This window comes from Leucoraja erinacea, chromosome 9 (assembly GCF_028641065.1).
Source record: "Leucoraja erinacea ecotype New England chromosome 9, Leri_hhj_1, whole genome shotgun sequence".
NCBI lineage: Eukaryota > Metazoa > Chordata > Chondrichthyes > Rajiformes > Rajidae > Leucoraja > Leucoraja erinaceus.
The window spans coordinates 65360695-65386676 of record NC_073385.1 but is presented as its reverse complement, the minus strand read 5'-3'; the positions used below and the strand labels follow the sequence as shown (position 1 = coordinate 65386676).

Genomic DNA, 25982 nt, shown 5'->3' with positions numbered 1-25982 from the left:
ACCATATCCCTCCAACCCTGTCCTAATCATGTAACTATACAAATGTTTCTTAAATGTTGTGATTAGTTATTGACTTCCTCTGGCAGCCCGTTCAATATACCTACTGTCTTTTGTGTTTTTAAAGTTGCCCCTCAGGTTCCTATTAAACACCCCCAGCCCCAAAACCTATGTCCTCTGGTTGTTGGTTCCCCTATTCTGTGGAGATGATTATCTGCATTTACCCCATCTGATCCTCTCATGATCGTATACACCTCTATATGAACACCCTTCATCCTCCTACTCTCCAGGGAATAAAGTTCAAGTCTGCTCGACCTTTCCCTATATCTCAGGTATGAACCTATCACCACCCCCTTGATGTCAAAGCCCCAGTTGATCACCAGGAATTCTTCAATGCTGTGTCCTATGCCCAGCCATCTACATCTCCTACATCAATGACTTATCGGAATAGATCGGGTAGATGCAGAGTCTCTTGCCCAGAGTAGGGAAACATAGAAACATAGAAAATAGGTGCAGGAGTAGGCCATTCGGCCCTTCGAGCCTGCACCGCCATTCAATATGATCATGGCTGATCATCCAACTCAGTATCCCGTACCTGCCTTCTCTCCATACCCCCCTGATCCCTTTAGCCACAAGGGCCACATCTAACTCCTTCTTAAATATAGCCAATGAACTGTGTGCCCTCAACTACCTTCTGTGTCAGAGAATTCCACAGATTCACCACTCTCTGTGTGAAAAATGTTTTTTTCTCATCTCGGTCTTAAAAGATTTCCCCCTTATCCTTAAACTGTGACCCTTTGTCAGCCAGTCAGTTCTGGACTTCCCCAACATCGGGAACAATCTTTCTGCATCTAGCCTGTCCAACCCCTTAAGAATGTTGTAATTTTCTATAAGATCCTCCCTCAATTGAGAACCAGCAGGAATAGGGTTGAGGTGAAGGGGGAAAGATTTTATAGGAATCTGAGGGGTAACTTTTTCACACAAAGGGCAGTGGGTGTATGGATCAAGCTGCCAGAGCAGGTAGTGGAGGCTGGGACCATCGCAACGTTTAAAAAGCAATTGGACAGGTGCATGGATAGGAGAGGTTTAGTTTTAGTTTGGTTTAGAGATACAGCGCGGAAACGGGCCCTTCGGCCCACCGGGTCCGCGCTGATCAGCGATCCCCGCACATTAACACTATCCTACACCCACTAGGTGGCAATTTTTACATTTACAAAGCCAATTAACCTACAAACCTGTAGGTCTTTGGAATGTGGGAGGAACCTGTAAGTCTCGGAGAAAACCCACGCAGATCATGGGGGGAACTACAAACTCCGTATAGACAGCACCCGTAGTCAGGATCGAACCCATGTCTCCGGCGCTGCATTCGCTGTAAGGCAGCAACTCTACCGCTGTGCCACAGACCCAGTGCCTGCCCCATTGGCTTGGTATAAATGCAAATTGTCCCTAGTGTGTGTAGGATAGTGTTAATGTGTCCTCTGATGCATCTTGACATCCTCTGAGGGAGGGCTATATGTATGTATTTATGTATGTACTTAATCTATGAACCAATGTTGTATAACGTTAGTACCTCCACCAATGTAAAGCACTTTGGCCAACGAGAGTTGTTTTTTAAATCTGCTACAGAAATAAAAGTGACTTGACTTGACTTAACTTGTAAATGTTCGGGGATCGCTGGTCGGTGCGGACTCGGTAGCTGAAGAGCCTGTTTCCGCACTTCATCTCTAAACTAAAAAATGAATCTAAACTCTACTTGGTTTTCTGGGTTTAGTGCTGACTGGCTGAACCTTAGCTCTTACCTGTGGAGTACTACATCAACTCTGTCCCGAATTTCCTCAGCTATGAAGTGCTTCTTGTGAACAAAGTCTTCGGATTGATCGAGAAGTCCTTGCATCCTTTCCACGTAGCTGCTGATATCTTCCTCCAGCTCCTGCTGTTTGTTGAGCAGGTTCCTGACAGAGACCAGGTCCACGCCTTGGGCAGGAAGATCCAGCTGTTTCTCCACTTCACTGAGCCACTTCTCCACATCCTCTATGCTCCGCTGCAGGTTCAGGGCCTCCACAATTAAAGAGAGAGAAACATTAATGATTGATCTACAAGGGCCAGAACCGGGAGCCGCAGTTTAAGAATAAGGGGTTTGGCCATTTAGAACGGAGAGGAGGAAACACTTTTTTTACCCAGAGAGTTTTGGATCTGTGGAATTCTCTGCCTCAGAAGCAGTGGAGGCCAATTCTTTGGATGCTTTCAAGAGAGAGTTAAGCCTCTGTCTCACGATGCGAATTTACACAAGAGCTCTCCTGAGTTTAAAAAAATCAAACTCGTGGTACATTATCACGAGTATTTTTTTACTCTTGGACATTTTTAACAGTGTTGAAAAAACTTCACAAGTTACCGCGTTTCCCGAGTACCTGCCGTTCCCATTACGAGCCGCTACGAGACATCCACGAGTCCCGCTACATACGTTCTACGTACTTACCACGAGTCTGATTTTCTTTTAAACTCGGGAGAGCTAAACTCCCATCGTCGGACAGGGGCCTTAGATAGAGCTCTTGAAGGTAGCGGAGTCAGGGGATATGGGGAGAAGGCAGGAACAGGGTACTGATTGTGAATGATCAGCCATGATCACTGTGAATGGCGGTGCTGGCTCGAAGGGCCGAATGGCCTACTCCTGCGCCTATAACTCTCTCTGCATCAATGGCACATGAATGCAAAAGCTCTCACTGTGCCTCAGTACCCATGAAAATAATAGTTCAGTTTAGTTTATTGTCACGTACACCGAGGTACGGTGAAAAGCCACCGATACCAACATCAACGCACCCACCTCCCATGTGGCCCATCACTTCCAATTTCCTCTTCCCTAGTGTGCTTGGTCTTTCCTAGTAGCATTGTGCGATGGGGACAATCCTACCAATGTTTCCTTCCCCAGCCAGGGCCTCTGAAGAATTCTCTGCACCAAATTGACTTTGAAAACCAGAATGAGACTCATGAAGCAGGATGCTGGGCTCAGTACGGTACAGGGCTACATCAGTAAGGTCGTGCAAGAAGAAACTGGAAACAGATGCTGGTTGAAACCAAAGATAGACACAAAAGGCTGGAGTACCTCAGCGGGTCAGACAGTATCTCTGGAGAAAAGGAATATGTGACGTTTCGGGTCAAGACCCTTCTTTGATAAGGTTGTCTCAGATACCAAGGGATTCACCAAGAGGCAACAGCTCACCAGCAGCATCCAAGGCTTTGCTTTGTGACGTGACAGATTCTTGTGACTCGGGTAACGGGCAGGGCAGGGAAAAGCGGAGGGAGAACTCCCTAGGCTTGCCACGCCAATCATCCAAAGCAAATTAGGGATGAAAAGGAAATTTCACTGGACAAAGTGGTCTAACTTTATCAAAAGTACCGCAGCATTTCCTACACTTGTATCGAGTAGGAGTGATCAGTAGAGCAATAATCTGAGTTAGAGGAGAAGAGAGGGGTAGCTTTTTCACACAACGGGTGTATGTGACGTGCTGCCAGAGGAGGTAGTTGAGGCTGGCAATGTCCCAACGTTTAAGAAACATTTAGACAGGTACATGGATAGGACAGGTTTGAAGGGATATGGGCCAAACGTGGGCAGGTGGGACGAGTGTAGCTGGGACATGTGGGCCGGTGTGGGCAAGTTGGGCCGAAGGGCATCTTTCCTCACTGTACCCACTCTGTGAGAGTAGCAAGGGTCCCCTTCTGATTCTTATCCAGTGAGTGTGGGACACCTCATTGATGACACCACAGGATCCATTCAAACCACTAACACAAACTGCATGCATTCATATGCTAGGGGGGTGTCTTAGAATGTTTGTGCAACTGCAGTTAAGTGAATGAATTGGGGGTAAAGTGCAGTACACAAAGTCCATCCTGTGGGCAGATGGTGCTGGATTGCCAATGCCGATAACTTTCACCTACCTTGTGTGCATTCATCAGCTGAAACTTCTTCTCATTGCAGCTCAGCAGCAGTTCGTTCCACAAGTCCTGAATCTGTTTCATTCTGGGCTCAATCTCATGCACTGCGTAATGTCCGTCATTAATTAGTTGCTCGCCTTCCTGCAATGGAATCCAGGGAAAAAACAACCAAACTACAGTCAGGCTGGTCGATGGCATCTTGCCCGATGACCGGGAACTCACCCGAGGCTTGTTGGGTCGGTGGGCCCAGGAACCCCCCCTCCCTCCCCCAAGGCTTGTCGGACGGCAGGGACCAGGAGGGAGCTGGAAACATCAGCCGCGAGGAGTGGGCCGGTCGGAGGGTAAACCAGGATAATGCCTCAAGGTCGGCTGCAGGAGATGCTCCCAGCACACAAAAATGGCCAGAAGGGCCGACTGGTCCTTAGGCTTTGAATAATTGCCCCTAAACTGGCGGCGCCCGCATGTGTTATAGACGCACAAATAATGTCATTGTGCAGTTGCATATGTGTGACAAATAAAACACTATCGAACTATAGAATGGGCACAAACTCATCCAGACTGTGCAGACTTGACACCGACCTCACCCTCACACACCACAGATGGAGCATCAACCTCACTCGCCCTCAGTTCTGCACCCAGTTAGAATGAGCTGTCATCTCAGGTTGTATAGTCAAGGCTTTTAGTTCCTTTAGTTTAGTTTACAGCGCGGCAACAGGCCCTTCGGCCCACCGGGTCCGCGCCGACCAGCGATCCCTGCACATTAACACCATTCTACACCCACTAGGGACAATTTTTACATTTACCAAGCCAATTCACCTACAAACCTGTACGTCTCTGGAGCGTGGGAGGAAACCGAAGATCTCTGAGAAAACCCACGCAGGTCACGGGGAGAACGTACAAACTCCGTACAGACAGCACCCGTAGTTGGGATCGAACCCGGGTCTCCGGCGCTGCATTCGCTGTAAGGCAGCAACTCTACCGCTGCGCCACCGTGACTGCCCTTGTTTACAAACCTAAGGGGTGATCTAATTTAGTTAATGGCGAGTAAGTATAATGAACTGATATGATGGGAATGAAATACAGGAACGTCTGTCTGTCTTTATTGAATCATTAAGATTTGTCAAGTCCTGTCTGAAAAATTTGCATTCCATTGAATCCCTTTTTTTTAGCCTTGCCATAGATCACAACTCTACTATTTAAATATCAAAACTGCAAAACATTTATTAAGTTGTGGCAATTTTCCAGGAAGATCGTCTAGATTGAGTCTGCCGTCAGTACACATCTGTTTGACCTGCATCTAAAATGAACCCCATTAAGCAGGTATGAGGACTATGTTGGCCGAGGTTGGAATCTGATTGAAAGGCTGGCCAATACATAAACAATGGCACGCAATTAAAGAAATACTTTTCTCAACAATTGTACATTCCATTAAAAAATGGGAAGGGAAATGACCCGTCTGTGGCTAAGGACAGTAATGAGAAGGTTTATGTTGCCAGAAAGAGCTCCATTGGGGTGTGAGCTGGAGCTGTGGGCAGAAGGGCCTCGGTTGTCTGGAAAGGTTTCACGAGCCGAAACTCTTACTGTGTTAATGCTCTGGATCCTGTTTTGATTAGCCATGATCTCAGCCTCAAAGCTTTGGTGCTTTAGCAGCTTGCCCTGCAGGTTGCTAGGATCCATCCAGTTCTTGTCCAGGGCCACACTGAGCTTTTCGTTCAGCCATGACGCAGCCTGGGGAGAGACAGTGCAGAGAACAGTCAGCACCTGTGGGTGAAATATCCCTCATTCCTGTGTCGCATGTCTCACTTTCCGTCTTAAAGACGGCTATTCCTCTTGGATGGTCGTAAAACTTTCCATTGAGATAGTTTGAAGATATCCCTCATGTTTCACCCATTATCAGTCTCTCAACCAACCACATTCAACCCATACAAGGCCTGTCCCACTTTCATGACCTAATTCACAACCTTTTTTACTCATGGACATTTTTCACCCTGCTAGAAAAACGCCCCAACCTACTTGATGCCCCGTGTACCTACGACTAGTATCACGGCCCGCTACGACCTACCTATGGCCTACTACGACTTTGTGATGACCATGCTGCGAGTACGAGTCAAGGGCAAACTCGGCAGAAGTCGTGAATTAGGTCGTGAAAGTGGGACAGGTCCTTTACTTTGAATGAATGAATAATTTTATTGGCCAAGTATTCACATACAAGGAATTTGCCTTGGTGCTCTGCCCGCAAGTGACGACATACAGTGAGCTAGGAATGGCACATAAAACATTAAACATTAATAATAAAACATTATCAATTAAATACGTGAATTAAATAAAATACCAGAGCAAAGGGAGGCTACAGATTTTTGGCTGTTGAGTAGAGCAACTACTCGTGGAATAAAGCTGTTTTTATGTCTGGCTGTGGCAGCTTTGACAGTCCGGAGTCGCCTTCCAGAGGGAAGTGATTCAAAGAGTTTGTGGCCAGAGTGAGAGGGGTCAGAGATGATCTTACCCGCTCGCTTCCTGGCCCTTGCAGTGTACAGTTCATCAATGGAGGGAAGGTTGCAGCCAATAACCTTCTCTGCTGATCGGACGATTCGCTGCAGCCTCCAGGTGTCGTGCTTGGTGGCTGAGCCAAACCAGACCATGATGGAGAAGGTGAGGACTGACTCTCTGATGGCCGTGTAGAATTGGACCATCATTGCCTGTGGCAGATTGTGCTTCCTCAGTTGCTTCAGGAAGTACTTCCTCTGTTGTGCCTTTTTGACTGTGTAGTCGATGGTAGCCCCCTACTTAAGGAACTTGGAGATGATGGTTCCCAGGAACTTAAAATGCTTCACAGATGTGACTGTGGTGCTGTTGATGGTGACTGGGGTGAGCTCTCCTAAAGTCTACAATCAATTCCACTGTCTTAAGAGCATTGAGCTCCAGGTTGTTGCGATGGTACCAGGACGCCAGCTGTGTCACTGTGCTGGCTCTAGGAGATACAGTGCACAATTTGGCTGCTGTCTTTCCAGTACAACAGTAGTGACTGCACTTCAAAATACCTAATTCTACACCGTCCTGGGTAATGTTTTCACAGGAATGGCTCGATTGTCATCATAGAAAATAGAAACATAGAAATTAGGTGCAGGAGTAGGCCATTCGACCCTTCGAGCCTGCACCGCCATTCAATATGATCATGGCTGATCATCCAACTCAGTATCCCGTACCTGCCTTCTCTCCATACCCCCTGATCCCCTTGCCACAAGGGCCACATCTAACTCCCTCTTAAATATAGCCAATGAACTGGCCTCAACTACCCTCTGTGGCAGAGAGTTCCAGAGATTCACCACTCTCTGTGTGAAAAAAGTTCTTCTCATCTCGGTTTTAAAGGATTTCCCCTTTATCCTTAAGCTGTGACCCCTTGTCCTGGACTTCCCTAACATCGGGAACAATCTTCCTGCATCTAGCCTGTCCAACCCCATAAGAATTTTGTAAGTTTCTATAAGATCCCCTCTCAATCTTCTAAATTCTAGAGAGTATAAACCAAGTCATGTACTGTCTTTCCGCTGACTGGTTAGTCGGTCAGGTCGGGTGGAGTTCCCACTGCCACGGGTACCATGTAATCCCGTGCTACCTGCTCCATGGTCGGATAGTCGGCAACCAAACCGGCTCCCCCACCTGATTTGCCAGTTGAGGAGGGGGGCTGTGGGCCCCCAGCAGGACCAAAAACAAGACCCTGTCAAAAGGCGGATGAGCTTCTAGCGAGCTAACAGCCATCCACAGTTCAGTAGAAGTTGTGATCACTGGCGTACATGGCATCGTAAAGGGCCCTGTCCCACTTTCCTGAGTTACTCACGAGTTTTCCCCTTGATTCAAACTCGGAGAATTACGGTAATAGCCAGCCGTAAGTAATCGGGTCTATTTTTTTTACTTGTGGACATTTTTCAACATGCTGAAAAAAACGTCCCGACTTACCTGATGCCTCGAGTACCTACGGCTCTGCATAACGAGCCGCTACGAAATATCTACGGACTCCCACGGCCTCGCTACGGACATTCTCCGAGTTTGAATCAAGGGAAAAACTCGGAAGAATTTGTGAGTACCTCGGGAAAGTGGGACAGGGCCTTTAGGCACCGTACCCGTTGATGTTTGCAACGATGATCATGCTGACTGCACAGCACACAACAAAAGCTTTACACTGTACCTCGGTGCACGTGACAATCAACTAAACTGATCTTTCTCACGATTCAAGATTCAAGATACATTTAATTGTCACATGTGCCAGATGGCACAGTGAAATGAAATTGCCATACAATAAAAAAAATAATAATAATAAATTAAAAAAAAAATAAAGAACACACATTATAGAATTTGACATAAAACATCCCCACACAGCAGAATCAAAGTTTCCCACTGTGTGGGAAGGCACCAAAGTCAGTCTCTTCCTCCCTTCCTTCTCTCTGGTCTATTGAAAGCACAGCATCACCCCACAGTGTGGGACATAGGTGTCATGCGGTTCCAGCTCTAACCTTCCCTTGGTCCCACAGCACTGCATGACAGGCAGCCACTGCCACACATGTGCTTCAGTGCAATGGGCTGCTATGTATTACCGTCTCCAGTACCTACTGTGTGGTGTATCGTCACCAACAGAACCTGCAATTGTATGGGGCTCGGATGCTGTAACCCTGATATAGAGTCATACAGCATGGAAACAGGCCCTTTGCCCTACTTGCCAACCAACATACCCCATCCACACTAGTCCCACCTACCTGCATTTGGCCCATACCCCTCTAAACTTGTCCTATCCATCTACTGTCCAAAGTATCTTAAACATTGTAATTCTTAACTACCACAACCAGCAGCTTATGTTTCCATATACTTACCATTATTTGTGTAAAATGTTGCCCCTCAGGTTCCAATTAAATCTTTCCCCCCTCATCTTAAATCCTCTGGTTCTTGATTCTCCTGCGCTGGGTAAAAGATGCTGTGCATTTACTCTGTCTATTCCTCATATGGTCTATAAGAACATCCCTCGCTCCAAGGAATAATATCCTAGCCTGCGCACCCTCTCACGATAGTTCAAGTTTTCTCTGCACCCTTTCCAGCTTAATAACATCTTTCCTATAGGCAACGTTTCGGTTCGAGACCCTTCTTCAGACTTCAACCCAAAACGTTGCCTATTTCCTTCGCTCCATGGATGCTGCCTCACCCGCTGAGTTTCTCCAGCATTTTTGTCTACCATCGATTTTCCAGCATCTGCAGTTCCTTCTTAAACAATATGAAAAGTTCAGTTTAGTTTATTGTCATGTGTACCGAGGTACAGTGAAAAGCCTTCGTTGCGTGCTATCCAGTCAGCGGAAAGGCAATACATGATTAGTATCTTGCTAATTCAAGTTATTAACGTTGATTAATAGCAACTGGTTTCACTCAGTTCACTAACAGGGTCTAGGTGCTATCTGGTACTGTTTGCATAAATGTTTTATATTTTTGTAAAGATGCTCTTTACCTCATAGGAGCTTCTGAGGAAAATCTGCAGCTGTTTGGACTGGTTTAGGAGCTTCCCACGGTGCTCACAGTTTTCCATTAACTTTTGTTTTCTAAGAGGCAAGAAAAGTCAATAAAAACTACAGTCGTGAATGCATTGAAACCATCAATCAGACACAGAATCATTCATTCAAAGCTTGCGGGAATTGAAAGAGAAACGGCCATACAGAACCAGTCCGCCTGGACCTACCTGATTTCCCGGTTGCCAAAAACTTTAAAGGCCCTGACCCACGATGCAACTTCACCCAAGAACTCTCCCGAGTTTTTAAAAAATCAAACTCGTGGCACTTCATCGCGAGTATTTTTTAACTCTTGGAAATTTTTCACACTGTTGAAAAAACTTCACGAGTTTCACGAACTTACCACGTTTCCCGAGTACCTGCGTTAGCGTTAGGAGCCGCTACGGGATGGCCACGAGCTCTGACGTACCTGCTACGTACATTCTACATACTTACCACGAGTTAGATTTTTTTAAAAACTCGGGAGAGCTCTTGGGTAAACTCGTATCTTGGGACAGAGGCTTAACATTCCCCTCCCATTCCCACACTGACCTTTCTGTCCTGGGCCTCCTCCACTGTCAGAGTGAGGCCAAACGCAAATTGGAGGAACAGCACCTCATATTTAATTTGGGCAGCTGACAACCAGGCGGTATGAATATTGATTTCTCTAATTTCAAGTAACCCTCGCATCACCGCTCCCTCTCTGCCCCGCCCCCACCCTAGTCGTTGTACTAGTTTCACTGTCGTCCTAGTGAGTTTCATTGTCTGTAACCCGTTTTCATGAAGCCCACAGCCGACAATTACCTCTGTAGGATTGCTTGGCACTTGGTGATGATCTGAGCACTGTCCGAGTGCTTGTTCTGTTTCAGCTGCAGGGCGTATCGCTCCACCACGTTTACCTTATCCAGCTGGTTCTCCATCGTTTTCTCAAACTGTTTGTGCTTTTGCTGCAGATTCTCTATCCTGGGCAGGGAATCCTGGAACAGCACAGCAAGGACAATGTTGAAGAAACTCAGCAACTCAGTATTGTGGCATTCTGAATACCAGCACAAAACGCTGGAGTAAAGGCCCTGTCCCACTTTCCCGAGTTACTCATGAATTCTCCCGAGTTTTCCCCTTGATTCAAACTCGGAAATGCCAGCCGTGGGTACTCGAGGCTATTTTTTTATTCGTGGACATTTTTTAACATGCTGAAAAAACGTCCCGAATTACCTGATGCCCCAAGTACCTACGGCTGGCATTACGAGCCGCTGCGATATATCTACGGACTCACTACGGACATTCTCCAAGTTTGAATCAAGGGGAAAACTCGGGAGAATTCGTGAGTAACTCGGGAAAGTGGGACAGGCCCTTAACTCATTGGGCCAGGCAGCATTTCTGGAGAGAAGGAATGGGTGACGTTTCGGGTCGAGACCCTTCTTCAGACTGAAGTCGTCCTTTCATTGTCTGTAACTCGTTTTCACCTAGTACACAGCCAACAATGGCCTGTTTCCTTTATCATCGTTCCTTTTTGCATAGCTTTGACTGAGACAGGCTTGCAGTCATAGAGTGTCAGCCACTGCCATCCCACCATCCAGCTGGGACAATGGTTATCTCAGGCAGGGGTCTTGACCCGAAACGTCACCCTTTCCTTCTCTCCAGAGATGCTGCCTGTCCCGCAGAGTTACCCCAGCATTTTGTGTCTGCATTTCCTTCCTACACATTGTGGTATTCTGTTCCTTTCTTAGTTTAGTTTAGAGAAACTGCGCGGAAACAAGCCCTTCGGCCCACTGAAACGGCGATCACGCACACGAACAATATCCTACACACACACTGGGGGCAATTTACACTAGGGACAATTTTAGATTTACACCCAGCCAATTAACCTACAAACCTGTATGTCTTTGGAATGTGGGAGAAAACCCAAGATCTCAGAGAAAACCCAGGCAGATCATGGGGAGAACGTACAAACTCCGTACAGACAGCACCCGTGGTCAGGATCGAACCTGGATCTCTGGCGCTGTGGGGCAGCAACTCTACCGCTGCCCCACCGTGCCACTCATTCCTCTTTCTCTGAAGAAATAAGGAGATTTGTATCTAGAGTCTTGATTCAGCAAAATGGTTTCTCACGGATACCAAATGTCCTGCTGCAGAAACATCATTGATTCCATTCTTGAACGTTGGGTGACTGGATTATTAAAGCGCGATTCATTCGCCTTTGTCAAATGTTGTTTCTGTATAACACACTACTAGTTACATCTTGCCAAATGGAGAAGGACAAATGAATGCATATTCTTGGTTTCCTGTTAGCCAGCCTGTCTTCTATCCATCCCTGCATATCAGTCATGTCACCAGTTGCAGCATGGATTGCTTAAGGGCCTGTCCCACTTTCATGACCTAATTCGCGACCTCTGCCGAGTTTGCCCTTGACTTATACTCGCAGCATGGTCGTCACAAGGTCGTAGGTAGGTCGTAGGTAGGACGTAGGTGCTTGTGGCATCAAGTATGTCGGGGCGTTTTTCTTGCCCGATGAAAAATGTCCACAAGTAAAAAAGGTTGTGAAAGTGGGACAGGCCCTTTACTGGTTTCACAGCGGGAAACAGAGATTAAATGGCAATGTTACTCATAAAAGAAAGTGCTGGGATCACTGCTATTCACAATTTACATGAATGAGTTCAACTTTGGAATTGAAACACAGCTTCTAAAGTAGTTGGTGGCTCCCTATGTCACTTGGATCAGTGCTGGGGGCTTATTGTTTTGAACCTTATGTGACTTGAATACCAGCACTGAAGTGATGGTTGGTCCATTTCCTAAATGGCTAGAGATTGCAAATCTCTGAGTGCAGTGATGTTCTTGTGCAAGGTTATTCCGTGCTAATATACACACGTACAGAAAATAATTAAAAGAGCATTTAAATACAAATGTAGGAGGTCTATCATACAGTTATACAGGAACAGTGGCGACATCACATTTATAGTATTGTACATTCTTGCTATTGAGGGAGTGTAGCGTAGGGTCACCAGGTTAATTCCCGGGATGGCGGGACTGTCATATGATGTGAGAATGGAGCGGCTGGGCTTGTATACACTGGAATTTAGAAGGATGAGGGGGCATCTTTTTGAAACATATAAGATTATAAAGGGCTTGGACACGTTAGAGGCAGGAAACATGTTCCTGATGTTGGGGGAGTCCAGAACCAGGGGCCACAGTTTAAGAATAAGGGGTAAGCCATTTAAAACAGAGATGAGGAAATACTTTTTCACACAGAGAGTTGTGAGTCTGTGAAATTATCTGCCTCACAGGGCGGTGGAGGCCAGTTCTCTGAATGCTTTCAACCAAGAGTTAGATAGGGCTCTTGAAGGTAGAGTAGGCAGGGGATATGGGGAGAAGGCAGGAACGGGGTACTGATTGTGGATGGTCAGCCATGATCACATTGAATGGTGGTGCTGGCTCGACGGGCCGAATGGCCTCCTCCTGCACCTATTGTCCATTGTCTACAGCATTGGGCTTCTTACTGAAGGAGGGCTATAAATGCCTGGAAGCTGTTGGGAGAAGATTTGCGAGACTAATAGCTGGTGCCATATGAGGTAAGGTTGGGCAGGGTAGGCATGTATCTGTTGGAGTTTAGAAGAGTGAGAGGTGCAGCAGGCAGTAAAGAAAGCGAATGGTATGTTGGCTTTCATAGCAAAAGGATTTGAGTATAGGAGCAGGGAGGTTCTACTGCAGTTGTACAGGGTCTTGGTGAGGCCACACCTGGAGTATTGCGTACAGTTTTGGTCTCCAAATCTGAGGAAGGACATTATTGCCATAGAGGAAGTGCAGAGAAGGTTCACCAGACTGATTCCTGGGATGTCAGGACTGTCTTATGAAGAAAGACTGGATAGACTTGGTTTATACTCTAGAATTTAGGATATTGAGAGGGGATCTTATAGAAACTTACAAAATTCTTAAGGGGTTGGACAGGCTAGATGCAGAAAGATTGTTCCCGATGTTGGGGAAGTCCAGGACAAGGGGCCACAGCTTAAGGATAAGGGGGAAATCCTTTAAAACCGAGATAAGAATAACTTTTTTCACACAGAGAGTGGTGAATCTCTGGAACTCTCTGCCACAGAGGGTAGTTGAGGCCAGTTCATTGGCTATATTTAAGAGGGAGTTAGATGTGGCCCTTGTGGCTAAGGGGATCAGAGGGTATGGAGAGAAGGCAGGTACGGGATACTGAGTTGGATGATCAGCCATGATCATATTGAATGGCGGTGCAGGCTCGAAGGGCCGAATGGCCTACTCCTGCACCTAATTTCTATGTTTCTATGTTTCTATGTCTTCACAACGTTTAAAGGGCAGTGGAAGCGGAGGTCAGGTCGGGGGAAAGTTCCCCTCACCACGGGTACCATGTAATCCCATGCTACCTGCTCCATGGTCAGATAGTCGGCGACTAAACCCTCTCCCCCACCTGGTTTGCCGGGTGAGGAGGGGGCTGTGGACCCCAAGCAGGACCAAGAACAAGACCTGTCAAAGGGTGGATGAGCTTCTAGCGAGCCAACGGCCATCCACACTTCAGTAGAAGTTGCGATCACTGTCGTACACAGCATTGTAAGGAATGATGATAAAGCACACACACCAAAATCCGATACTTCCAGCGGCGGAAGTCCGCAAGAACTGGAGGACAGAGACGTGTGGTGCGTCCGTCACCGTTCCTGTCGGAAACCAGCGCCACTGCGTCGCTTATGTTTTCAACGATGATGAATGGATGAATGGAAGCAGACCCATTGAATATGTTTAAGGCGGAGAAGTTACGGGAGGTTTAGTTTAGTTTATTCTCATGTGTACCGAGGAATAATGAACACATATGTTGTGCACTAACCAGTCAGTGTAAAGACAATACATGATTACAGTCGAGCCACTCACAGTGGACAGATACTGCATCATAAAGGAAATAACGTCAATAGCGTTTAGCGCAAGATAAAGCCAGCCAATGCATTTTAGTCTCTGTACTGTACACTGACAATGACAATTAAAATTGAATCTGAATCTGATCTGAAAGTCCAATCAACGATAGTCCGAGGGTCTCCAATGAGGTAGATAGTAATGCAGAAATGCACTCTAGTTGTAGTAGGATGGTTAGTAGTCAAGAATGCGCAGTTTAGGTCACAGTTAGATCAGAAAGTGTTCTTTTTCCAGTACTGATGTAGGGTCCCAGACCTGAACCGTTATGTCTCTCTCTCCACAGCTGCAGCCTGACCTGCTGAGTGTTTCTGTTTCTCTTTCAGATCTCCAGCATCCATATTTTATTTCAATGTTTGATTCTAATTCCCAAGCTGCCCAATCGCACGAGGTTGGTGAGAAACTTACCCCATAGTCTTCGTTGGCCAGGATGGCCTCCTTGCTGCTCAGCCAGCTCTCGCTCTGCTCCGCATAGCCATAGAATATCTGTAACAAGCAGAGGCTCATGTTAGTGAGAAATACAGGAGCACACCATGAGAACCTAAAGGGGCTGTCCCACTGCAGCAACCCAATCCACGAGTTCTGGCCAGTTTGCCCTCAAATCATTCTCGCAGCATGGTCGACACGAGGTCGTAGGAGGTCTTCGTAAATCTCCTTCATGCTCGAGAGTAGTCCCCGCGTACTCTAGGCCTCAGCTAGATCGCGGCGTATTTTTCAATGTGTTTAAAAATGCCCGCGAGTAAAAAAAAGTCGCCATGGAAAAAAATTGATTTTTTTTTTACTCGTAGGTTTAGTCAAAGTAGGTTGTAGTAGGTCGGCATGTTAGTCATAGGTGTGTAGGAGGAACCAAAGATCTCGGAGAAAACCCACGCAGGTCACGGGGAGAACGTACAAATTCTGCACAGACAGCACCCGTAGTCGGGATCGAACCCGGGTCTCCGGCGCTGTAAGGCAGCAACTCTACCGCTGGGCCACCGTGCTGCCCTATTGTGATATGTCCTTGTCTCCAAGGAAGCTGTTTCAGGAGGAAAACCCGGAATAAATAAGGTTGAATCCAATTGCACAAATCAGGATCTTTGCCATCTAAATAGAAGGTAGTATGTTTTACTCTAATTTATTAATTTGTACATTTTTAATGTTTAAAAGAAACCAAGAAATGTCCTACTAAAAATGGATGTTCATAAATTCTAGGAGCAGAATTAGGCCATGCGGCCCATCAAATCTACTGCGCCATTCAATCATGGATGATCTATCTGTTCCTCTCAACCCCATTCTGCTTTCTCCCCATAACTCCTGGCACCCGGACTGATCAAGGATTAGTCAATCTCTGCCGTCAAAATATCCATTGACTTGGCCTCCACCGCCGTCTGTGGCAATGAACTCTGCAGATTCGCCACCCTCTGACGAAGGAACTCCATAGATTCACCACCCTCTGACTAAAGAATTCCACAGATTCACCACCCTCTGACCAAAGAAGGGTCCCATAATATATCTGACTTGAAGAGCAAGATCTGCTCTCTACCGCAGTGTGCCAGTACCTGTAGATCCCAGGCCTCTGCCAGTCTATGGCTGCGCTCATGCCAGGCCTCATTTAGAGTTGTCCAGGTCTCTTCCACCTTGGAAAGGGACTGTTTAATGTCCGTCGATGCATAGTGTCCCTCAGCCACTAGTCCGACTGCCACATTCTTGACGGCATCAAAACGCTCGCCTCTCGCTTGGATCTCAGTCTAAAAGATATAAGCAGGCAGACACACACACACACGAAACGTCAGCAATACACACACACACACATGAACACACACACACATTTGATTCATCTTCAGTGATGAACATTGAACATTTGATTCATCGATTGATTGAAAGATACGGCGTGGAAACAAACCTTTAATCCTCGACCAGCGATCGCTCATTCACACTAGTTCTACGTGATCCCATTTTCCCCATTTCTTCATGGTTACCACACCCCATTCCCCATTAAGTAAACACTTAAAATGCAGAGATGTAGAAATGTTCGCCCCCGCATGGATATTTGTATCATCCAATAATTCTAACATTCACCACTATTATAATCTTTGTTTATTTATCCCTCATGGTTCATGTCCTTTGCAGTATGTTCTTTTCTGTACTCTCTCTGAAGGAGCTGGCACTCAGGTACTGCACACACATAGGTGGCTGGTGTAGCATTGAGCCTCAGCACAACGATGGCCAATACACTGCCTCTCCTCAACCCCACACCCCCTCCACTGGCCATTCCCCACACCACCTGTTCTGGCCAAAGATCCTATAGCGAGCAAGATAGATCACTCGACGAAAAAGACGTAGTACGGTCATGGGCAGATTCATGGGTAATTTTCGGCCCCATTTCCGTAACCAGCTTCCGTCTCCGCACCAAAGATCCCGTAGCGGAGCAAAGATACTAGTGCGGAGACGGAAGCCGGTTACGGAAACATCCTCGTAAAAATAAAAGTTCTTTGGGAAAAATCTTCTCCTCATTTTCAGAATTATAATTTATTAACACAAACTGTTCCCCCGCAATGTTGATTACACTGCGAGTCAGGTCCGGTTACTGAAATGGATGAGAAAAAGGCCCACGTTCCACTCCGTTGCGTACTACACGTCAGCCCATTGCATTTAGCAGGAGTTGTCTATCTTGCTCCGCTAGAGGATCTTTGGTTCTGGCCACACATCCCAATACGCTCTTGGCGTTGTCTATTTGGCTTCTCCAGGCTGCTTTGATTTTAATCAAGCCAAGGTCAATCTTAATGTCATTCTGGATCTTCTGCCACCAGCCCTCTCCTCTTCACTATTGACCCAAGCTCCATGGAATCAAGAATGCAGGAAACATTTCTTCCTGTTAAAGCATTCACAGTGTTTCACAGTGTATAAAATCATGAGAGGAATAGATCGGGTAGATGCACAGAGTCTCCTGCCCAGCGTAGGGGAATCGAGGACCAGAGGACATGGGTTTAAGGTGAAGAGGAAAAGATTTAATAGGAATCTGAGGGGTAATTTTTTCACACAAAGGGTGGTGGGTGTACGGAGTGAGCTGCCAGAGGAGGTAGTTGAGGCTGGGGCTATCCCAAAATTTAAGAAACATGGATAGGACAGGTTCAGAGTGATATGGACCAAGCGCGGGCGGGTGGGATTAATATAGCTGGAACATGACGGCCGGTTTGGGCAAGTTGGGCAGAAGGGCCTGTTTCCATGCTGTATCACTCTATCTCAGTCTCCTCACTTGATATTCCCTTGACTGGTTTTATTCCCCAAATAAACTCTAATGATGGGAGGCAAGGCCGTGGAGAAATAAATAAATACCAAATAGCACAGAATGCCACTGTAAGTCTGTCTGCATCATGAAATCGTTTGATCAGTGTCCTTGCCTTTCTCTCTTGGTGCTCATCTATCATGCTCTCGGCTTCCCGTTTACTCATTGCAAGTCTCCTTTCTCCCACCAGGGCTTTCATCCAGTGTGCCCAGTCTATCAGCTCCAGGACAGTTCTGTTGAACTTCTGCAGCTGGTACGATGCTTCTAGCTTCTCCTTTCTGCAAAAGAACAAGGGGAAACAAACACAAAACATTGGAAGGTAGACAAAAATGCTGGAGAAACTCAGCGGGTGAGGCAGCATCTATGGAACGAAGGAAATAGGCAATGTTTCGGGTCAAAACCCTTCTTCAGACTGATGTGAGGGTGGGGGGGGGGGGCGGGAGGAAGAAAACAAGAGGTAAAGCCAGAGGGCTGAGGGAGAGCTGAGAAGGGGAGGAGAAAGTAAGGACTACCTGAAGTCAATGTTTCGTACCACTGGGGTGCAGACTGCCCAAGCAGAATATGGGGTGCTGCTCCTCCAATTTACGGTGGGCCTCACTCTGGCCATGGAGGAGGCCCAGGATAGAAAGGTCGGATTCGGAATGAGAGGGGGAGTTGAAGTGCTGAGTCACCGGGAGATCAGGTTGGTTAATGCGAACCGAGCGGAGGTGTTGGGCGAAGTGATCGCCAAGCCTGCGCTTGGTCTCACCGATGTAGAGCAGCTGACACCTAGAGCAGCGGATGCAATAGATGAGGTTGGAGGAGGTGCAGGTGAACCTCTGCCTCACCTGGAAACGACTGCTTGGGTCCTTGAATGGAGTCGGGGGGGGGGGAGGTAAAGTGACAAGTTCCTTCTTAAACAAACCATTGGAAGCTGTAGAGGCGGTACATTTACAATGTTTAAATGATGTCAAGAGTCAAGAGTGTTTTATTGTCAAGTGTCCCAGTGGGGTGGGAGATTGCAACCTTCACGTGGTCCGCCCTGTTTTGACGAATGCAATCAACCCGGCGTGCACAATCACATAAGATCAAATAGAACAAGTTGTCCGACAACTTTAGGCTGTGCGTGATAAGAAATGTCCCAGATAGACCAATGAAATTCTTACTTCCTGCAGCACAGCAGAATATGTAAACATAGTACATAAATGAGAGGGAAAAAAAGTTCAGTGTGTGTGTGTGTGTATATGTATATATATGTATATACTCACACATACTCAAAACACAAACAAGTATAGTGCAATAACAATAGTCTATTATAGTTCAGAGCTTATTTGTTATCATGTTTAATATCCTGATGGCAGAATGGAAGAAGCTGTTCCTTAACCTGGACATTACAGTTTTCAGGCTCCTGTACCTTCTTCCCGATGGCAGGGGTGAAATGAGTGTGTGGCCAGGATGGGGTATGGGGTAGGTCTCTGATGATGTTAGCTGCCTTTTTGAGGCAGCGACTCCGATGTTCATAGGACAGATATATGGATAAGAAAGATTTGAGGGGTCTGGAACGAATGCAGGCAAATAGGTTTAGGTTTGGCAGGCAACTTGTTTGGCATGGGACATGGACAAGTTGGGCCGAATGGCCTCTTTCCGTGCAATTACCATGTCTTTGAAATCACACACTATCCATTCACAGCCTTTGTTGCTCTCTCTGATTTGGCTATTTCATGAAATGAAGGTTATCTCTTATGCTTTGTATTTATCTCTTGGGACCAGTCCTGGGCATCACAGAATCTAAATAAAACCAGTGCCATAGGAACTCATCAGCGAAGGGACATTTACTGATGATGCCTTGGGTCAGGACCTTTCTCCGTGTGTGAATAAAAGTCCCAACCCAATATGTAGAAGCAGGGGACTGCAGATGCTTGTTTACAAAAGCTTTCTTTCCCCCCCCCCCCCCCCCCCCCCCCCCCCACCACAATCACTCTGAAGAAGGGTCCCAACCCAAAACATCACCATATAACCATATAACAATTACAGCACGGAAACAGGCCATCTCGGCCCTACAAGTCCGTGCCGAACAACTTTTTTTTCCCTGCACTCTTACCATAACCCTCCATTCCCTTTTCATCCATATGCCTATCCAATTTATTTTTAAATGATACCAACGAACCTGCCTCCACCACTTCCACTGGAAGCTCATTCCACACCGCTACCACTCTCTGAGTAAAGAAGTTCCCCCTCATGTTACCCCTAAACCTCTGTCCCTTAATTCTGAAGTCATGTCCTCTTGTTTGAATCTTCCCTATCCTCAAAGGGAGAAGCTTGTCCACATCAACTCTGTCTATCCCTCTCATAATTTTAAAGACCTCTATCAAGTCCCCCCTTAACCTTCTGCGCTCCAGAGAATAAAGACCTAACTTATTCAACCTTTCTCTGTAACTTAGTTGTTGAAACCCAGGCAACATTCTAGTAAATCTCCTCTGTACTCTCTCTATTTTGTTGACATCCTTCCTATAATTGGGCGACCAAAATTGTACACCATACTCCAGATTTGGTCTCACCAATGCTTTGTACAATTTTAACATTACATCCCAGCTTCTATACTCAATGCTCTGATTTATAAAGGCTAGCATAACCAAAAGCTTTCTTTACCACCCTATCTACATGAGATTCCACCTTCAAGGAACTATGCACGGTTATTCCCAGATCCCTCTGTTCAACTGTATTCTTCAATTCCCTACCATTTACCATGTACGTCCTATTTTGATTTGTCCTGCCAAGGTGCAGCACCTCACATTTATCACCTATCCATGTTCTCCAGAGATGCTGCCTGTCCCGCTGAGTTACTCCTGCACTTTAAAAGTCTTTTTTCCCCCAACGCAAAAGTTGTCTGTCCATATCCCACCAGATGCTGCCTGACCCCAAGTTCCTTGAGCTCTTCAAGGGCCTGTCCCACTTGCCGATTATTTTTGGTGACTGCCGTCATCATTGACTGATGTATCAGGTCACCGAAACAGTCACGGCGTGACAACGTATTGACGCCCGTGTCTCCTCAAGTGTCATTTTTTTTATCGCCGCTGGATTTTGAAATGTTCTAAATCTTTCGGCGACCCTGATACGTGCCAAAAAAATGGGACAGGCCCTTTGGTTTTTGCTGAAGATTCCAGTCTCTGCAGTCACTTGTCTCCCTGGAATCTATAGTCTTAACAGACCCTTCTGTCAGGACACTACTATCTACCACATTGGTGACCCTCGGACTATCCTTGATCGGACTTTACTGGCCGTATCTTGCACTAAACGTTATTCCCTTATCATGTATCTCTACACTGTGAATAGCTCGATTGCAATCATGTATTGTCTTTACCCTGACTGGTTAGCACGCAACAACAGCTTTTCACTGTACGTCGGTACACGTGACAGTAATGAACTAAACTCATACAGGCACTGCGCTCACTTGCCTGGGCATCCTTTCATCATCTTTGCTACAGTGGCTCAACAGATAATGCCCTCACTTCTACGTGACAACATCATGGGTTCACTCCAAATGTATTCCAAAAGCAAAGAAAAGCTACCGATGCTGGAAATGGGAAATAATATCCGAAAATGCTGGGAAGACACAGTAGGTCAGACAGCAGCTGCGGACAGTTAATGATTCAGGCAAACGCCCCAACATCGGTGAGAAGACATCGACCTGAAACATTGGCCACATTTCTCTCTCAACATTTGCTGCCAAGCCTCGCCTGTATGTTCTGTTTTTAGCCCAAATGTAATGTTGGAGAATGCTACAAGATGGCTGGTCACGGAGCAGGTTGCTATTTTTTGTTGAAACAGAAGATTGCAAAATGATGCTTTCCAGTACAGCATGGAAGCTGTTCCTGGCCAATAACTATCCCTCAGTCGGCAATACTGATAGGGATAATATTTTGGGGCTCAGATTGTATATCTGGCCTGTTCCCTGCATTTACCATCTAACCCCTTCCAACTTCACCTTCTCTCAAACCCCCCGTCCCGTATCCTCACATGTCCACAGCCATTCAGCAAAGTGGAGCAAGCAACAGCAATGCCTCGACCAATGGATCCTGAGGTCAGAATCGCTGAACACCTCATGGCCTTTTGTTGTTGGAAGGAACTGCAGATGCTGGTTTAAACCGAAGACAGACACAAAAAGCTGGAGTAACTCAGCTGGACAGACAGCATCTCTGGAGTGAAGGAATGGGGGACGTGTTGGGTCGAGACCCTTCTAACAGCCTTTTGACAGCTTAATGCTGGCAAGGACCATTAAGTTAATGATTTAAATATTTAATATTTAATAATATTTAAAAGCAGTTCAAAGGTTTTTTTTTGTAATACCGTATGTATAAACCCATTAAAGTGATAGTTTAGAAATATTAAACTCGCTCTAAAATCAAACTCTCTCTTGAAAACATCCAGTGGCCTCCACTGCCTTCCAGTATCAGAGATGGGAGAGAATTCCAATATCGGCATCAGATTGATTAAGGAGGTGAGCAGGCTTTGGGCCATTCTCAGTTTGTTGGTCCTGGGATATGACGGCCATCTTTTCTATATTATCTCCAGAAACTATTCTCCGCTTGTAAACTCCTTGGAACATTAAAAGGCACAAAATAAACCCAAGCCCCTGCTGTGCACGCTGTCTGAGCCTGCATCTTGGGAGATGTACTCACCGCACTTTGGCCTCCTTCTTCAGCTGAAGCCACCTGTTCTGCATCTCCCCTTTCTTCAGACTCAGCTTGTCGGATAGAGGAAAACGGAACTCACACAGTGGCCTGGCATCGGCTTCCAGTGCCTAGTTACAGATACACAAACATAAACACATGAAAGGCCGTACAATTCCAGCCGGATCTCCGCTTTGGCCTGGCCAAGCTGGCCATCCGCGAGTCATGACTCCAGGCGGAAGAGGGCTCTACCCGAGCCGGCTGCCCGCCCCTTTTCCGGGATTACGTCCGCGCCCGGGTGGTGCTAGCGAGAGACTAACCGCTGTCCACGGGCACCCTGGGGGATTTCCGGGACCGCTGGGCACCGCGGAGCATTGAATGCATCCTTGACAAGGATTGTAACATAGTTGTACAGTAGGTCATTTAGTAAACTTGTTTGTCTCGTATTATAGTCGTGGGTTCTGGTTTCTTTTATTGTTTTGTACATATTATTTTTAACAATTGAATCCATTTTTTGATTTACAAAAAAAGCAGGATCTCTGCTCCAGAGGGAGTGAGGTAAGTGGACCTCTCACCCTAGAGCAGTAAGAGGCCGGTGTAGACCCAATAATGTAATCCCCAGTGCAGTAGGTGGTAATGTGGAGCCAGTATTGCGACTCCCCATCCCCAGAGCAGAAGGAGGTGGTGCACGGATTGTGGACTCAGACGGCAGAGGAGGATTCGTCCCCAGCCACCGACATCGGTGGGCGCCACACCACTGAGAGCGAGGAGAGATCGAGGGCGAGGTGGATCCAATGGCAAGAGCAATGTGAGGTCCCAGCGTGGGTAGGCCACAGTCAACAATGAGTGGACCTGGAAAATGGCCACCAAGACCAAAAGGGGACCCGAATCATTCTTGTAAACCTCCTCTGGACCCACTGCAGACCCATCACATCCTTCCTCAGATATGGGGCCCAAAATTGCTCGCAATATTCCAAATGTGGCCTGGCCAGTGCCTTATAGGGCCTCAACATTACATCCCTGTTTTTGTTTACAAGCCCTCTTGAAATAATGCTAGCATTGAGTTTGCTTTCTTTACTACCGATTCAACTTGCAGATTAACTTTTTGGGAATCCTGCACCAGCGCTCCCAAGTCCCTTTGCATCTCCGATTTCTGGATTCTCCCCCATTTAGAAAATAGTCTACGCTATTATTCCTACTACCAAAATGCAGGACTCCACACTTTGCTACATTATATTCCACCTGCCACTTCTTCTCTGCCCACTCTGTCCAAGTCTGAAAGCAGAGTCCCTACTTTCTCAATATTAGGCAGGAAATGGTGTTTGTAAACTGATGGGACAGAAGGCTGATAAATCCCCAGGGCCTGATGGTCTGCTTCCCGGGGTACTTAGGAAGTGGCTCTAGAAACCGCGGATACATTGGTGATCATTTTCCAATGTTCTATAGATCCAGGATCAGTTCCTGTGGATTGGAGGGTAGCTAATGTTATCCCACTTTTTAAGAAGGCGGGAGAGAGAAAACAGGGAATTATAGACCAGTTAGCCTGACCTCAGTGGTGGGGAAGATGCTGGAGTCAATTATAAAAAATGAAATAGCGGCACATTTGGATAGCAGTAACAGGATCAGTCCGAGTCAGCATGGATTTATGAAGGGGAAATCATGCTTGACTAATCTGGATTTTTTTGAGGATGTAACTAGGAAAATGGACAAGGGAGAGCCTGTGGATGTAGTGTACCTGGACTTTCAGAAAGCATTTGATAAGGTCCCACATAGGAGATTAGTGGGCAAAATTAGGGCACATGGTATTGGGGGTAGAGTGCTGACATGGATAGAGAAGTGGTTGGCAGACAGGAAACAAAGAGTAGGGATTAACGGGTCCCTTTCAGAATGGCAGGCAGTGACTAGTGGGGACCTGTTCGGCTCGGTGCTGGGACCGCAGTTATTTACAATATACATCAGCGATTTAGATGAAGGGATTAAAAGTAACTAGCAAATTTTCAGATGACACAAAGCTGGGTGGCAGTGTGAACTGTGAGGAGGATGCTATGAGAATGCAGGGTGACTTGGACAGGTTGGGTGAGTGGGCAGATGCATGGCAGATGCAGTTTAATGTGGATAAATGTGAGGTTATTCACTTTGGTAGCAAAAACAGGAAGGCAGATTACTATATAAATGGAGTCAAGTTGGGAAAAGAGGAAGTACAATGGGATCTGGGGGTCCTTGTTCATCAGTCAATGAAAGTAAGCATGCAGGTACAGCAGGGAGTGAAGAAAGCGAATGGCATGTTGGCCTTCATAACAAGAGGAGTTGAGTATAGGAGCAAATAGGTCCTTCTGCCGTTGTACAGAGTCCTAGTGAGACCACACCTGGAGTATTGTGTGCAGTTTTGGTCTGTAAATTTAAGGGACATTCTTGCTATTGAGGGAGTGCAGCAGAGGTTCACAAAATTAATTCCCAGGATGGCGGGACTGTCATATGTTGATAGAATGGAATGGCTGGGCTTGTACACTATGGAGTTTAGTAGGATGAATGGTAATCTTATTGAAACATATACAATTACTAAGGGTTTGGACACGCTAGAAGCAGGAAACATGTTCCCGATGTTGGGGGTGTCCAGAACCAGGGGCTACAGTTTAAGAATAAGGGGCAAGCCATTTAGAACAGAGTTGAGGAAACACTTTTTCTCACAGAGAGTTGTGAGTCTGTGGGATTATCTGCCTCATAGGCAGTGGATGCTGGTTTTCTGGTTGCTTTCAAGAGACAGTTAGATAGTTAGATCTCTTAAAGATAGCGGAGTCAAGGGATATGGGGAGAAGGCAGGAACGGAGTACTGATTGGGGATGATCAGCCATGATCACATTGAATGGAGATGCTGGCTCGAAGGGCCGAATGGCCTCCTCCTGCACCTATTGTTTGTTGTCTACACTACCTGCCCCTCCACCTACTTTCATATTGTCCGCAAACTTGGCCCACAAAGCCTTCAACCCCCTCATCCAAGTCATTAATATACAACGTGAAGAGTAGTGGCCCCAACACCGCCCCCTGCGGAACTCCGCTAGTCACTGGCAGCCGACCAGAAAAAGCCCCCTTTATTGCCACTCTTTGTCTTCTGCCATCCAGCCAACCTGCTATCCATCCCAGTATCTGTCCGTTAATAATAGACAATAGGTGCAGGAGTAGGCCATTCGGCCCTTCGAGCCAGCACCGCCATTCACTGTGAGCATGGCTGATCACCCACAATCAGTACCCCGTTCCGGCCTTCTCCCCATATCCCCTGACTCCGCTATCTTTAAGAGCCCTATCTAACTCTCTCTTGAAAGCATCCAGAAAATTGACCTCCACTGCCTTCTGAGGCAGAGAATTCCACTGATTCACAAACCTCTGGGTGAAAAAGCTTTTCCTCGTCTCCGTTCTAAATGGCTTACCCCTTATTCTTAAAATGTGGCCCCTGGTTCTGGATTCCCCCAACATCTGGAACATGTTTCCTGCCTCTAGCGTGTCCAAATCCTTAATAATCTTATATGTTTCAATAGGATATCCTCTCATCCTTCTAAACTCCAGAGTGTACAAGCCCAGCTTGCATACCATGGACTCTCACCTTCCTCATCAGCCTCACATGTGGCACCTTACAAAAGGCTTTCTGAAAATCCAGATGAACATCAAGTGATGTTAACACTGGAGTCTGCTGTGATCATGACTGGG

The 25982-nt window shown here is 46.6% G+C and overlaps 1 protein-coding gene across 1 annotated transcript in view; it reads right to left on the bottom strand.

The window, feature by feature from the left end:
- Nucleotides 1-814: 814 nt before the first annotated feature.
- The window catches only part of sptbn5 (spectrin, beta, non-erythrocytic 5), a 217314-nt gene continuing 192146 nt past the window's right edge, over nt 815-25982 (bottom strand). The window contains exons 44-52 of the mRNA XM_055641059.1: nt 22290-22411; nt 17747-17909; nt 15905-16093; nt 14775-14852; nt 10251-10423; nt 9410-9500; nt 5509-5655; nt 3931-4068; nt 815-2053 (exon numbers count right to left, since the gene is read on the bottom strand). Of these exons, the coding sequence (XP_055497034.1) occupies nt 1793-2053; nt 3931-4068; nt 5509-5655; nt 9410-9500; nt 10251-10423; nt 14775-14852; nt 15905-16093; nt 17747-17909; nt 22290-22411 (1362 nt within the window). The 3' untranslated portion in view covers nt 815-1792. The remainder of the gene's footprint in view (nt 2054-3930; nt 4069-5508; nt 5656-9409; nt 9501-10250; nt 10424-14774; nt 14853-15904; nt 16094-17746; nt 17910-22289; nt 22412-25982) is intronic.